Below are 14,254 nucleotides of genomic sequence, written 5' to 3'. Positions count from 1 at the left end.
TCAATAAAGAAAAATTACGCTGCGCTAAAGTGTAATGTACCAATCGGTGAATAAATATAACAATAAAGTATAAACCCAAAATATCTTTAAAAGATATTATTAGGCAGAAAAATCAACCATGCCTAATGTGCTAACTAACCCCACTGGGTAAAGTGCTAGTGATGTTTCAAGACTAATCAATCCAACAATACATATAAATTAAGACAACAAATATACAATAAAGTGCAAGGTGCGTAAACAATATGGCAAATATAATAAAGTGCATACAAAATGCAAAAGGTGCTCAGTGTCAAATAATTGGTGTGATCAACAGTCATATGAGCAATGTTGCAAAGTGATCAGTGCAGTCCTATAAATCAAATCACATAGGTGTATATAATATGTGTCCATAGATGCAAATCCAGCATGCTTCTAGTGTTCTTTGTGCTGCAAAATCATGCTCCGGTGCTATCCAGTGACCCCCCCCAGGAATTGCGCTCACCTCAGAGCGTGTGGCCCAGCTGTTACACTGAAGTCAAAACACGCTTTGGAGCCTTCCCACGGCTCCAAACTTCCCACTTCCCCTTTGTGGGGAGCGTTTTTTTATATAATAAATATTTTTAAACGTTATTACACCATCGAGCTCCCTTTTTATCATATATACGTTTGTGGAACTGCATTGGAGCCGTGCATCTGGTGATCAGCATTGAGCCGTGGAAAGGCTCCAAAGCGTGTTTTGACTTCAGTGTAACAGCTGGGTCACACGCTCTGAGTTGAGCGCAATTCCTGGGGGTCACTGGATAGCACCGGAGCATGATTTTGCAGCACAAAGAACACTAGAAGCATGCTGGATTTGCATTTATGGACACATATCATATACACCTATGTGATTTGATTTATAGGACTGCACTGATCACTTTGCAACATTGCTCATATGACTGTTGATCACGCCAATTATTTGACACCGAGCACCTTTTGCATTTTGTATGCACTTTATTATATTTGCCAATTGCCATATTGTTTATGCACCTTGCACTTTATTGTATATTTGTTGTCTTTATATGTATTGTTGGCTTGATTAGTGTTGATACATCACTAGCACTTTACCCAGTGGGGTTAGTTACCACATTAGGCATGGTTGATTTTTCTGCCTAATGATATGTTTTAAAGATATTTTGGGTTCATACTTTATTGTTATATTTATTCACCGATTGGTTCATTACACTTTAGCACAGTGTAATTTTTCTTTATTGGATTGAGTGCACGATATATGAGACGTGATCTACGCATGCAGCTAGGTGGGGATACTCTTTAGGCATAAGATCATTGTGGCTCGCAGGATTTTCCCTTTGTTTGTTAGCAATAAAGCTCAATTGAACTTTCAGCCTAAATCAGTTAAATACATTCCAGGCGCTTTAAAACAAGGTGTGAAAATCTTACAGTTTTCTTTCCAGCCACACTGGAGCAGTGGTCTTTCTGCAGAGGTCAAGCCCCCCCTCCCCGCAGAGACCGAGCTAGAGCTCTCTAATCAGAAGAGAGCATGAACTTTGTTGAGTGCAGAGCTATAGGTTTAACACAGCAGGGGGGTTGTTGAACCTCTGCAGATTCATCACTGCTTCCATAGAGACAGCAAGGGTCCTTCCCTAAAGAGTGTTGACAAGGGACAGTTTTTCTTCTGAGGATGTATCTGCTTTCCTAACCCCATGCCAAAGAAAATGTACTGTAAGACAATGCACACCCTTTGTTTTGATTTATCTGGAAGATAATGCTCATCCACTATCCCTGGTAGTTGTCTGCTGGATGTTGGGTCCAGCTGCATGGTATCGGCTCAGGGACTCGAGGTGGTTTCTGGACTAGCTGCTGTGTATACCCTTCCACTGCCAAGCTGTCACAACATTTTTTTTAATGTAAGTGTGGATATGTATTGTTTGGAATAAAGTGATATAATTTACTGATCCTGCGCCCTGGAACTTTGTTCTTTTGCCTCTGATTTATCTGGGATGTATTTAGCTAATCTTAACTGAAAGTTCAATTTGGCTTTAACTTCAGTTTTTTAGGCTTCATTTATTTAACCCAAAATGATTCGGCACCTTTGCAGACTGGAACGGCAGTCAGTGAAACTGCTCTTATAGTACCTGACTTTCAAAGCAATTTTAACTTGGATATCAAATGGCCAGATTTAATATAAAATAGGACCAATCACACAATATGGGCTTTTGGCAGCTCTGTTTTATGCTATATAGGTCAAATTTGACTGTTGGCATGGATCAGCTTCTATAATAATGCAAAGCTTCATGATTATTATTTAATACTACATGTTAGATGAACATGCTGCAATACACAGCAATACTGAGTATGTCAGCACACTCCAGACAGTCCAAATCATTGCATTGTAAAGAAACTCTATTGAATTAAGCAAATATGTCCTAGCTTCATAAATTATATCCAGACTTTTTAAATACAGTAACAACGATGGGCATACATGCATTGATAATATTATAAAATTTATCTTGAACATTAATAGTATTTAAAAAAATCTGTTAGCATACCGTGTGGTAATCATTAGCAATGTGAATATCATAATTGTATATGCATTTACTAGTAGTATAGAGTTGGGAACCAAAATGGAACCTTCTAGAAAAATCATATATTTCACATATGTTGCCGTATCTCATGGAAATCACATTGTTTTAAAGACAAGGCAATCTCAAGGTCAGCAACTCAACTGCCCTTATACCACAAAGCCACCTAGATCCCAACAAGCACATTTTTTCTTATCGGTCATTCACTGACAAGAACCTTGAATATGTTGGTGGGCTTTATTGCCACCAGCAAACTGAAGTCTGATCTCTGAACTATTTTTTTAACATCAAATTTAGAATTTTTCCAATTGCCCATTTTCCAATTCTTCCAATTGCCCCAAACAAAAAAATTCACAGATTAGAAGAATGGCAGACTGACATGCTATTCTCCACTGTAACAAAAGTTAGAGCACCTTTCTCTAATCATCATAGTTCAATGTTATGCAATGCTTCAGAGTTTTCAAAGCATTGATCCATTATATTCAACTTATTTTTATAAGTGTGCTCTAGTTTAGATTTAGATGAAGACAAAGTAATGTACTTTTGAAATGGGGGAAAACCTTATCAAAATTCCAAATTCATTGCATCCTCTGTTTCTGGCTAGTTCTTGTAACAAATCAACAACCAACTTGACAATAACAAAATCAAAGTCCTTAATTTACATTAAAAATCCTTGCACTTAATTTGACTACTCTTAAACTAAAACATGTTCAATTTGATCAATACTAGCATAATTAAATCAAGGTCTGACCTCTTTTGCAATAAAGAATTCTGAGTCTAACTACCTATTAATAAATCCACTGTCTGACTACCTTTACGATAAGAATCCACATCTTAGCTAACCTTACAGTAAAAAGAGTATAGCCTGTCCTTACAATAAATAGTTCACAATCTGATTACAGTAGACAAATCCAGCGTAACTACATTTACATGCAGAATCTGCAGGTTGACCGAAATTGTATGAAATAAATAGGGACTATGGCTACCTGGTTGAAGCCAGGGATTCCAGATCTTGCACTAATGAGAGCTAACAAGCTTAAGACACTTGCATGTTAGACAAATATTTGTGGCAAAAACTATATAAGTGCAGACAAAGGATTCCATATTTTAGATTTTATCTGTGCTATAAAATAATAGTTTGATGCATGGTTACCAACAGGGGATTTTTGTGAATTACTAGCCCTACATGGCAAATAATCCTCTTGTTTTTTGGATTCGTGAATGAAATGGTGACTCTATATCGTGTATAAAAGACAATTAGCGTCACCTACCTAAAGTGTTATGTGCTATAAATAAACTATAAAGTTGACTAATTAGTACTCCACAGCTGCTGTACACTTCCAGTGAATTCACCTCATCATACAACATATTAAATAAAATAAAAAATATAAGTGCAGTGCTATTAATCTATCATGTGAAATATCCAGTGATATCAAATTATATTCAAATAAATAAATAAATAAATAAATAAATAAATCTATATAATAATGTGTACAATTAAAGTTCATATGCTGAAACTTTTCTGCGTTGAATTATTATGACTTCCCAATTATTGTGACTTCTCAATTCACATATCATCCACCACTGTGCAAATCGTGTCTTCAGCAGATTATGTGCACACCTTCACCAGCCGTTATACCTGCTCACCTCATACATGAGTCATTTACAGTTTGACTACCCTTAGTAAATAATTAATATTCTGTATTAATTAAAACACCTACAACCTCATCATTTGTAGAGTTAACTACTCTTACTTTAACAAATCCACAGCTTGACCAAAGTTGCCTACCATTCCTCACTTTCGGGAACCATCCCGGAGTTTGAAGATTTGTTTCTAGAAATAACTAACCAACTGTACCATAACAAAAAAAAAAAAACCTCTCTTGTCTATGTTACAACAGTGAATTAATTATTAATTGTATCTGGGTTTTGGAGTTATAGGGGTTGATTTACTAAAGGAAAATATACTATTCCTTTTGCAAGGGAAGTTGCACTTTGCAAGGGAATTGTCTTTAGGACAGTGAATGAGTAAGAGCACTGCTAACTACCATCAGCCATTCATGTGCAAGCAAAAAATATGTTTTGTTTTTTTTTTAAATTTTGTTTGCACGTGATTGGGTATTTTTTGTAAAGTGAAACTTTACCACGTTCACTGAGCTCTGGGGCAAAGTCCCTTGTCAAGTGCAATTTCCCTTGCAAAGTGAAAAACCGATTAGCCTTTAGTAAATCAACCCCATAATGTTCTGTAGGCTCTTAAAGACAGGATTCTTCAGCAATTTATAAGTAGAGTATCCCTGTAAATACAAAAAATACTATCTGCTCAGCTCAACTACTTTTAGAGTGAAGGGTAAACCAGTGCTTCTCAACCTTTTTTTTAATCAAGGCACCCTTTAAATTATAGTCAATTTAAAGGCACCCTTTAAAATTATGGACAATATCAAGCCACCCCATTCTAAAATGTAAAAAAATATCCTAACAGTTTTACAAAATGCAGCAGCATCGACACACGTAGGATACCCAACATTAGAGGCGATTTATTCTTCCAAAGCAAATACACTTTTGCACACTAGTACTGACTTGTGTTCCAATGTTTCTCCTCCCCCTCAGTTTCTCTCCATCACTCAGCTAATGTGACCCCACTGTTGACGGAGAGGGCCAGGGAAGGGTCAAACAAGGATGCTGTGCAGGTGATCAACAACTTTCTTATCAACCTCTCAAGAGCATGCCTGACATAGCCACTCTGCTGAGGGTGTTCTTTGCTTATAACTGCATCTGCAGGACTTTGGTTGACAGAACTTTGGACTCTGGCGTTAACTCCATGTCCCGTTTTTTCCTCCTGCCTCTTTGGAGGTCCCTTGGATGGGACAAATGGGACAGTTCCATCCCTTACAACTGGGACACTCCTTGGTATTACTTGGACACTTTCAAGTTTATCAAAGAGCTGGGGTTGCATGGAGTTAAGCCCGACTTGTGGAAGCCAAAAACTATCCACAAGTTGATTAGAGCATCGTACATTGTTGAGACTGTTCCAGGCCTCCCTTCAGCCACTTGCAAAGTGGTCTGGAGGAATGTTTCTTCAAAGAGACTCCCCAACAGGCACAAAGATCTGGCATGGATGGCCTTCCAAGGAGGGTTGCCGCTCAGGACATTTATGCATGCCAGAAACCTGTGCAGATACAGGCACTGCCCTTTTTGTATCATCCAGAAGGAAATTGCTTTGCATGTTTCTGGGAGTGCCCCTTTGCATGGGGCCTGTTGAGGGCCTTGGAACCTGAACTTAAGGACTTTGTGCCACAGACTGCAATCACACACTTTGGTGATCTTCTCTGGAACTCATTCACAGGAAGACATTGACAGCGCCTGGCGGGTGCTGTGTTGCTTTAAGGATGCTTTATGGTGCTCCAGAAAGTGCCTCATCCACCAGCAGGAGAGGATATCCATTGAGGATTGTCGCAGACTGGTTCACAGTCTGCTCAGAGATTAGAACTTGATGGACTTTAAGAAGGAAGAGGAGGTCTGAAGATTTCTCCTTTCCCCTTCCCCCTCCCCCCCGTGTATCCTTTGGCAGTTCAATAAAGCTTCGGGCCTGTGAACTCTTTCTCCCCCTCCCCTATCCCCCCCCACCCCCAATCACACCCGTTGCCTGTTGAAATGCAATTTGTCTGAAAAGTTATATGACTTGTTTTTAGTTAATGCTTTCGGGGTAATGCGGCGTCATGCATGATGTGATGTTTCAGGGTATTATTACTCTGTACTCAATACATTAGGCATCATACCGCAGGATGAATGTAATTTATTTGTATGCTTGGAACTGTATTGTAATGTAGTGTATTTATGCACTACGTCGCAGTACAGAGTGGAATGTACCCTGTTGAAGTATTTGCTTTTTTGTATATTTTTATGCAAAATAAAGTATACATTTTCAATCAAAAAACACCTTTCTTATCAACGCTGATGATATCACTGGTTGTTAGGATGCCGGAGGCTAGAAGGTTGACATGGTGCACTATAAAAACCTGTGGCTAACTAAAAGGTAGGCTTGATCCACCTGCTGGCTTGTATACATTTTTGGGCAATTTTTAGGCATTTTGCCAAGGCACCCCTGAAGGAACCTCAAGGCACCCCAGAGTGCCTGGGCACCCTGGTTAAAAAAGGCTGGTATAAGCAACCAAATCATCTAGATAAGTAAAAATTCACTGAAGAAAATTCACATTCATTGGTAAAGAAGCATTAATTCTAAGATTGAGGTGCAATACATAATTTATCAATATATTACTATGTTAGACAGGCAGACATTGAAGCTGATTTGCAAAAGGCATTGACAAAGATTGCTTTAAAAATAGTGAAAATTCTCTTCAATTTTTCCAGTCATGTGCAGATGATTTCAATAAACAGGAATCTGCTTTTTCCATGACTGGACAATAGATGTGAATCTTCACTCTTTTTAGAGTGACAGTCCTCAAACGCTTTAATAAATCAGCCTAACTGTCCCTCCTTAGATATAATAGAGTAATACTAATGTCCTAAACAAGCAAAAACACTCACAAATGCAGCAGCGGCATGGATCAGGACCAGCGTCAGGAGACAGATATACATCTTTTTCGGAGGTGGACTGGAAGTACTTGAGGGTACCAGGTACAGGTTTATATAGAGAGGAATAGAGACCCTATCACACCCTATTCCTCCACCCTCCACTCTATTAGTGTTTTGTAATCTTGATCCTTAAATTATGTTTGTTATAATTATAGGGTGCAGGGAGAACTGATATCTGTTGTATCTATCAGTCTGTGCCATGTGGGATTAATGGTGTATGGTGGCAGGTGTCTGGGATTATGGTACATAATGGCACAGTGTTCTGCAATACTGCAATAAAACCCCTGTGACTAATCACATCTATTGTCCTGCCCTTCTGTGTCACCCTTGGTGGACTCTTTATGAAAGGGAAATTAAAAAAAAAAAACTTTAGTGTTTATTTGCCAAAATTCTCATTGTCATTTGTCAATGTTTAAGTAAACTCTAGCATTACAGCATTCACAGGATGGCTAGACACATCTAATGCCAGAGAACATTTTGGGTGCATGTCATGGAATGAAAATCTGATTTCTGCATGTATCCACTATACAATTCCAATTCTCAGCAGCTGGAAGATGTACATTAGAAAGGTATGGAACAGAACATTTAAAGCTGAACTCTGGGCACAAAAAATGTAATTTAAAGTGGTTGTAAACCTCAGACATGAAATATGAACAAAGCATATCACTCTATATAGTGTGCATTTGTCTCAATTAAAACGAAATGTAATTTCTGTCTGCTGCCTCAATCACTTCGGATACATTTTCCTGAAACCAAGAGAAATAAGGTGAGAGGGGAGGGATCCCCAGCACAGTCTGTGATTGACAGTCTCAGCTCTATTGCTGTGTGCTGTGTGAAAAGGGGTATGTCCCTTCCCTCCACTCAGCTCTCAGAGCTCTCCTTACTTAGCTTTACAATATGTAACTTCCACTCCCTGCCCCCTATTTTCTGGAAGCTCAGACAAGCTTTATAAATCCTGGGCTTTGAACGGATGTAGAGAAGAAAAGACTGCAGATAAATAAGTACAACGTATGTAGGAGGAGTTGTTTCATCTTTGTGTATCGTCCGAGGCCAGTCACTTCACCAGGTATATGTAAGGGCTTACAACCACTTTAAATATATTCTTCAATAACCTCAAATCATAAGAAATCAACTCTGTGTGCAGCAAGTGCTTTTTGCAAGCACAGTTATTACCATAGGTGTGCACAGCCCATTGCATTAAGATGTGTACCCCAAAGCTCAAACACAAATGCGTTTGTGTGTGTATATATATACAGTGTCAGTAGGCCATTGGATGGAGTCAGTCAGTAGAGCAGTAGACGTGTCAGTAGCACAGTGGATGGTGTCAGTGGTGCAGAGCTCTGTGTCAGTAGAGCAGTGAACGGTGTCAGTAGAGCAAAGATTGGTATCAGTAGAGCAGTGGACGTGTCAATAGCACAGTGGATGGTGTCGGTGGGGCAGAGCTTTGTGTCAGTAGGGCAGTGGATGGTGTCAGTAGTTTTTTGATTATTTTTTAAATAATTTTTTACAATATGTTTTTTTAGGGGTCAGTACGGAAGATTTGCGGTCTACCTGCCCATGATCGGGGGAGAAGAGCCTTGGTGAGAGAGGTAAAGATGAACCCAAAGCCACTGTGCCTGAGCTCCAGAGATGCAGTCGGGAGATGGGAGAAAGTTGTAGAAAGTCAACCATTACTGCAGCCCTCCGCCAGTCGGGGCTTTATGGCAGAGTGGCCCGACGGAAGCCTCTCCTCAGTGCAAGACACATGAAAGCCCGCATGGAGACCAAGATAGAACTTTTTGGCCTTAATTCTAAGCGGTACGTGTGGAGAAAACCAGGCACTGCTCATCACCTGTCCAATACAGTCCCAACAGTGAAGCATGATGGTGGCAGCATCTTGCTGTGGGGGTGTTTTTCAGCTGCAGGGACAGGACTACTGGTTGCAATCGAGGGAAATATGAATGCAGCCAAGTGCAGGGATATCCTGGACGAAAACCTTCTCCAGAGTGCTCAGGACCTCAGACTGGGCCGAAGGTTTACCTTCCAACAAGACAATTACCCTTAGCACACAGCTAAAATAACGAAGGAGTGGCTTCACAACAACTCCGTGACTATTCTTGAATGGCCCAGCCAGAGCCCTGACTTAAACCCAATTGAGCATCTCTGGAGAGACCTAAAAATGGCTGTCCACCAATGTTTACCATCCAACCTGACAGAACTGGAGAGGATCTGCAAGGAGGAATGGCAGAGGATCCCCAAATCCAAGTGTGAAAAACTTGTTGCATCTTTTCCAAAAAGACTCATGGCTGTATTAGATCAAAAGGGTGCTTCTACTAAATACTGAGCAAAGGGTCTGAATACTTAGGACCATGTGATATTTTAGTTTTTCTTTTTTAATAAATCGGCAAAAATGTCAACAATTCTGTGTTTTTCTGTCAATATGGGGTGCTGTGTGTACATTAATGAGGAAAAAAAATGAACTTAAATGGTTTTAGCAAATGGCTGCAATATAACAAAGAGTGAAAATTTTAAGGGGGTCTGAATACTTTCCATCCCCACTGTATGCTTATCCTGGAGTCCAGTTTGCAAGTTCAATTACAATTTTGAATTTGGGTAACAATAGTTCCGTGCGGCAAGGTAATCCATAGAAAGGTGTATTTCTCATGCTGGTTGGTTCTCATTGCACTTTCCGAAGTGGCAGATTCTCTGTGACATTTAATTTTCATCCTATGGAGAAAAGGAATTGATGCTAAATAGGCTGCAGATTTCTTATGACATCTCTTTTAGGCTAATGGCCCATACATACTATACAAAAATCGGACGAAAAATACAGATTTTGAAGCGATTGTATGATAATCTGATCGTTAGTACACAGCTTTTGAGAGCGATCACATTTCATCCGATATTCAAAAAAAATCCGGCACCATGATGTCTCAAAAATAAAATATATACGATTTTATTAGATCCATTGATTAAAAGGAATCAATACCTGAAATTATTGACGCGCTGCAGCCTCTTACTTAGGCCTTAGTCATAATAAAATAACAACATGAAAGCAGGTTTTAAATACTAAAACCCTCAGGTGCAAGAAGGAGTGGGCAGGGCAATCTTCAGACCAGGTAAATGAAGCCTTCAACGGTTTTCAACCATGGTGGCTGCAACCATCATACGATATTATCTGATCGGACAGGCACGAAAATGTTTCTCGTATGATACCAGATCGTACGATTTTCGTTTAATCAGTACAGCTGTCATTTAAAAATACAATACAAATGCTCTACAACACATTACATCACTTAAGATTTTTTATTCTGTCGTACGAGAATTTTTGTAATCTTAGTAAACTCTTCATTTTCAATAAGTGACTAGCATGCAAAGAAAAACAGACGATGTGTCATCTGATTTTCGGATTGTGTGTACGGAGCATAATGCGTTCTTGACGGTCGAAAGTTCAGAGAACCTTTGTGTGACCGTGTGTATGCAAGCCAAGCTTGAGCGGAATTCCGTCGGAAAAACCATCCAAGATTTTTCCGACGGAAATTCCGCTCGTGTGTACGGGGCATTACAGTCACTTCTGATGCTTGTGTATGCTCATGATCAAAGTTAAAGAGAGTAAAATATGATTTTATCTGAATGAATGTAGACTATGGTGTGTGTGTGTGTGTGTATATATATATATATATATATATATATATATATATATATATATGCACACACACACAGTGCCTTACACAAGTATTCACCCCCTTGGCTTTTTACCTATTTTGTTACATTACAGCCTTTAGTTCAATGTTTTTTTAATCTGAATTATATGTGATGAATCAGAACACAATAGTCTAAGTTGGTGAAGTAAAATTAGAAAAATATATACATAAAACTATTTTTCAGAGATAAAAAACTGATAATTGGCATGTGCGCATGTATTCATCCCCTTTGTTATGAAGCCCATTAAAAGCTTTGGTGCAACCAATTACCTTCAGAAGTCACATAATTATTGAAATGATGTCCACTTGTGTGCAATCTAAGTGTCACATGATTTGTCATTACATATACACACCTTTTTGAAAGGCCCCAGAGGCTGCAACGCCTAAGCAAGAGGCACCACTAACCAAACCCTGCCATGAAGACCAAGGAACTCTCCAAACAAGTAAGGGACAATTTTGTTAAGAATTACAAGTCAGGGTTAGGCTATAAAAAAAATATCCAAACCTTTGATGATCCACAATCATTTCTATCATAACCAAATGGAAAGAACATGACACAACAGCAAACCTGCCAAGAGACGGCCGCACACCAAAACTCACAGACCGGGCAAGGACGACATTAATCAGAGAGGCAGCACAGAGATCTAAGGTAACCCTGGAGGAGCTGCAGAGTTCCACAGCAGAAACTGGGGTATCTGTACATAGGATGACAATAAGCCGTACGCTCCATAGAGTTGAGGAAGGTGCTCTGGTCTGATGAGACTAAAATTGAACTTTTTGGCCATCAAAGAAAATGCTATGTCTGGCACAAACCCAACACATCAAGCAAAGAACACCATCCCCACAGTGAAACATGGTGGCAGCATCATGCTGTGGGGATGTTTTTCAGCAGTCGGGACCGGGAAAATGGTCAGAGTTGAGGTAAAGATGGATGGTGCTAAATACAGGGATATTCTTAAGCAAAACCTGTACCACTCTGTGTGTGATTTGAGGCTAGGACAGAGGTTCACCTTCCAGCAGGACAATGACCCCAAACACACTGCTAAAGCAACACTTGAGTGGTTTAGGGGAAACATGTAAATGTGTTGGAATGGCCTAGTCAAAGCCCAGATCTCAATCCAATAGAAAATCTGTGGTCGGACTTAAAGATTGCTGTTCACAAGCTCAAACCATTCAACTTGAAGGAGCTGGAGTAGTTTTGCAAGGAGGAATGGGCAAAAATTCCAGTGGTAAGATGTGGCAAGCTCATAGAGACTTATCCAAAACGGTTTGGAGCTGTGATAGCCCCAAAAGGTGGCTCTACAAAGTATTGACTTTAGGGGGGTGAATAGTTATGCACATTGACTTTTTCTGTTAATTTATCCTATTTGTTGTTTGCGTCACAATAAAAAAAAAAAAAAAAAAAAAAAAAACATCTTCAAAATTGTGGGCATGTTCTGTAAATTAAATGATGCAAATCCTCAAACAATCCATGTTAATTCCAGGTTGTGAGGCAACAAAACGCGAAAAATGCCAAGGGGGTGAATACTTTTGCAAGGCACTGTATATATAGTATCTCACAAAAGTGAGTACACCCCTCACATTTTTGTAAATATTTTATTATATCTTTTCATGTGACAACACTGAAGAAATTACAGTTTGCTACAATGTAAAGTAGTGAGTGTACAGCTTGTATAACAGTGTAAATTTGTTGTCCCCTCAAAATAACTCAACACACAGCGATTAACCCACCTGGCAGTATTCCTGACGTTAATTTTCAGTACCATTAGCGGTAACGCCGAGCCACACTCGGGATTGCATTGCAGAATCCTGGTACAGCGTACTTACCTTGTCACCAGGATCCTGCGATGTCTCCCTGCTGTGTCCCCTGCTGGATCATCCGCCCGATGTGTTCCAGGCTCTGCTCCCTGCAAGCGTTGCGACGCATGGGGGCTGAGCCTGGCGGCAAATTCAAAAAGTACAAAAAACATAACACATACAGTACACTGTAATCTTACATATTACATTACTGTATCAAATCATTTCACTTCTCTTTTGTCCCTAGTGCTTTGTCCAGTGCCCTGCATGTACGTTTATATTATATATACCGTTCTTGTTGCCTGGAAACTTGAGATTGTCCATGGCAACCAAAAAGTGTCTCTTCACGTCAAAAGTGCTTTTAGGAAATAAGAATACCCCCAAAAGTCAATGGGACTTTAACAGCAACGCTAAAATTTAATACAAAACAAATTTATTGATGTAAACAAAAGTACACAAAACAGCAATATATATAGAAGACACAAAAAATGTACAAAATGTTACACCATTAAAAACAATGATATGAAGTGGTAATGATGCTTGTAACGTCTTCAACACAGCCCTACGCTTTTCGGGACTTGATAAGGCGTCCCTTCGTCAGGGGCAGTTTGTGGAGAAGAATCACACTGTATAATGACAACAAATTAGAAAAAAACAAGAAAGTATATCAACAATTCTATATACCGTATATACTCGAGTATAAGTCGACCCGAATATAAGCCGAGGCACCTAATTTTACCACAAAAAACTGGGAAAACTTATTGACTCGAGTATAAGCCTAGGGTGAGAAATGTGCAGCTACTGTAAGTGGAAAAGAGGGTCAACAATGCCCATTTGCAGCCTCACTGTGCCCATTTGCAGCCATAGGTCCCCCGAACTTCAAACTCTGTAGTTAAGGGTTCCTAGATGCCCCCTAGCTGCAGCCAAAATTTGGGGTCTCTGGACCCAAAGGGTCCTGAAAGGACATTGCTGCAGATGGACACAGTTGACTGACTTTGGGGCCCTGTATCTTGGGGGCTACTTGGTACTAGGAACCCCAAATTTGGTGTGCAAACCCAGTGGAAATAACACTACAACATATCCAAAGCTGTGGTTCCTTGAATCAAGTAGCCTCTAGATACGGGGCCCCAAATTCGGTTCAGAAAATGTCAAGCACTTTTATGCAGCAGAGAATGACATTTTCTGAACTGACTTTGGGGCCCCACATCTCGGGGCCACTTGGTGCTAGGAACCCCAGCATTTGGATATTTTGTAGTGCTAGTTCCTCTGGGTTTGCACACCAAATTTGGGGTTCCCAGCACCAAGTGGCCCAGAGATACTGGGCCCCAAAGTCGGTTCAGAAAATGTCATTTTCTGCTGCAGAAAAGTGCTTGACTCAGTATAAGTCGAGGGGGGCACTTTCAGCACAAAAAAATGTGCTGAAAAACTCGACTTATACTCGATTATATACAGTAAACAATATAGAACAGTTGCTATTGTATCACAGAGTAAACGGCATAGTGATCACATAGAGGGAACACATAGCCAAACACATCAAAACTAGAGTCCCACTGCCAGGATCGCGGCAACAGTTACGGCAGGAAAAATATCACCCCAATATCCATACGGAGACTGAGGTGG

General features: G+C 39.8%; 1 protein-coding gene across 1 annotated transcript in view; it reads right to left on the bottom strand.

Moving 5' to 3' along the window:
* The window catches only part of LOC141107170 (olfactomedin), a 29,764-nt gene extending 22,529 nt beyond the window's left edge, over positions 1 to 7,235 (bottom strand). The window contains exon 1 of the mRNA XM_073597913.1: positions 7,107 to 7,235. Coding sequence (XP_073454014.1) covers positions 7,107 to 7,157 — 51 coding nt within the window. The 5' untranslated portion in view covers positions 7,158 to 7,235. The remainder of the gene's footprint in view (positions 1 to 7,106) is intronic.
* Between the last annotated feature and the right edge of the window lie 7,019 nt (positions 7,236 to 14,254).

Source organism: Aquarana catesbeiana, linkage group LG09, assembly GCF_042186555.1.
Source record: "Aquarana catesbeiana isolate 2022-GZ linkage group LG09, ASM4218655v1, whole genome shotgun sequence".
In the NCBI taxonomy this organism is placed as follows: domain Eukaryota; kingdom Metazoa; phylum Chordata; class Amphibia; order Anura; family Ranidae; genus Aquarana; species Aquarana catesbeiana.
Note: the sequence above shows the minus strand (reverse complement) of the source record. Positions and strands in the feature narration are given on the sequence as shown.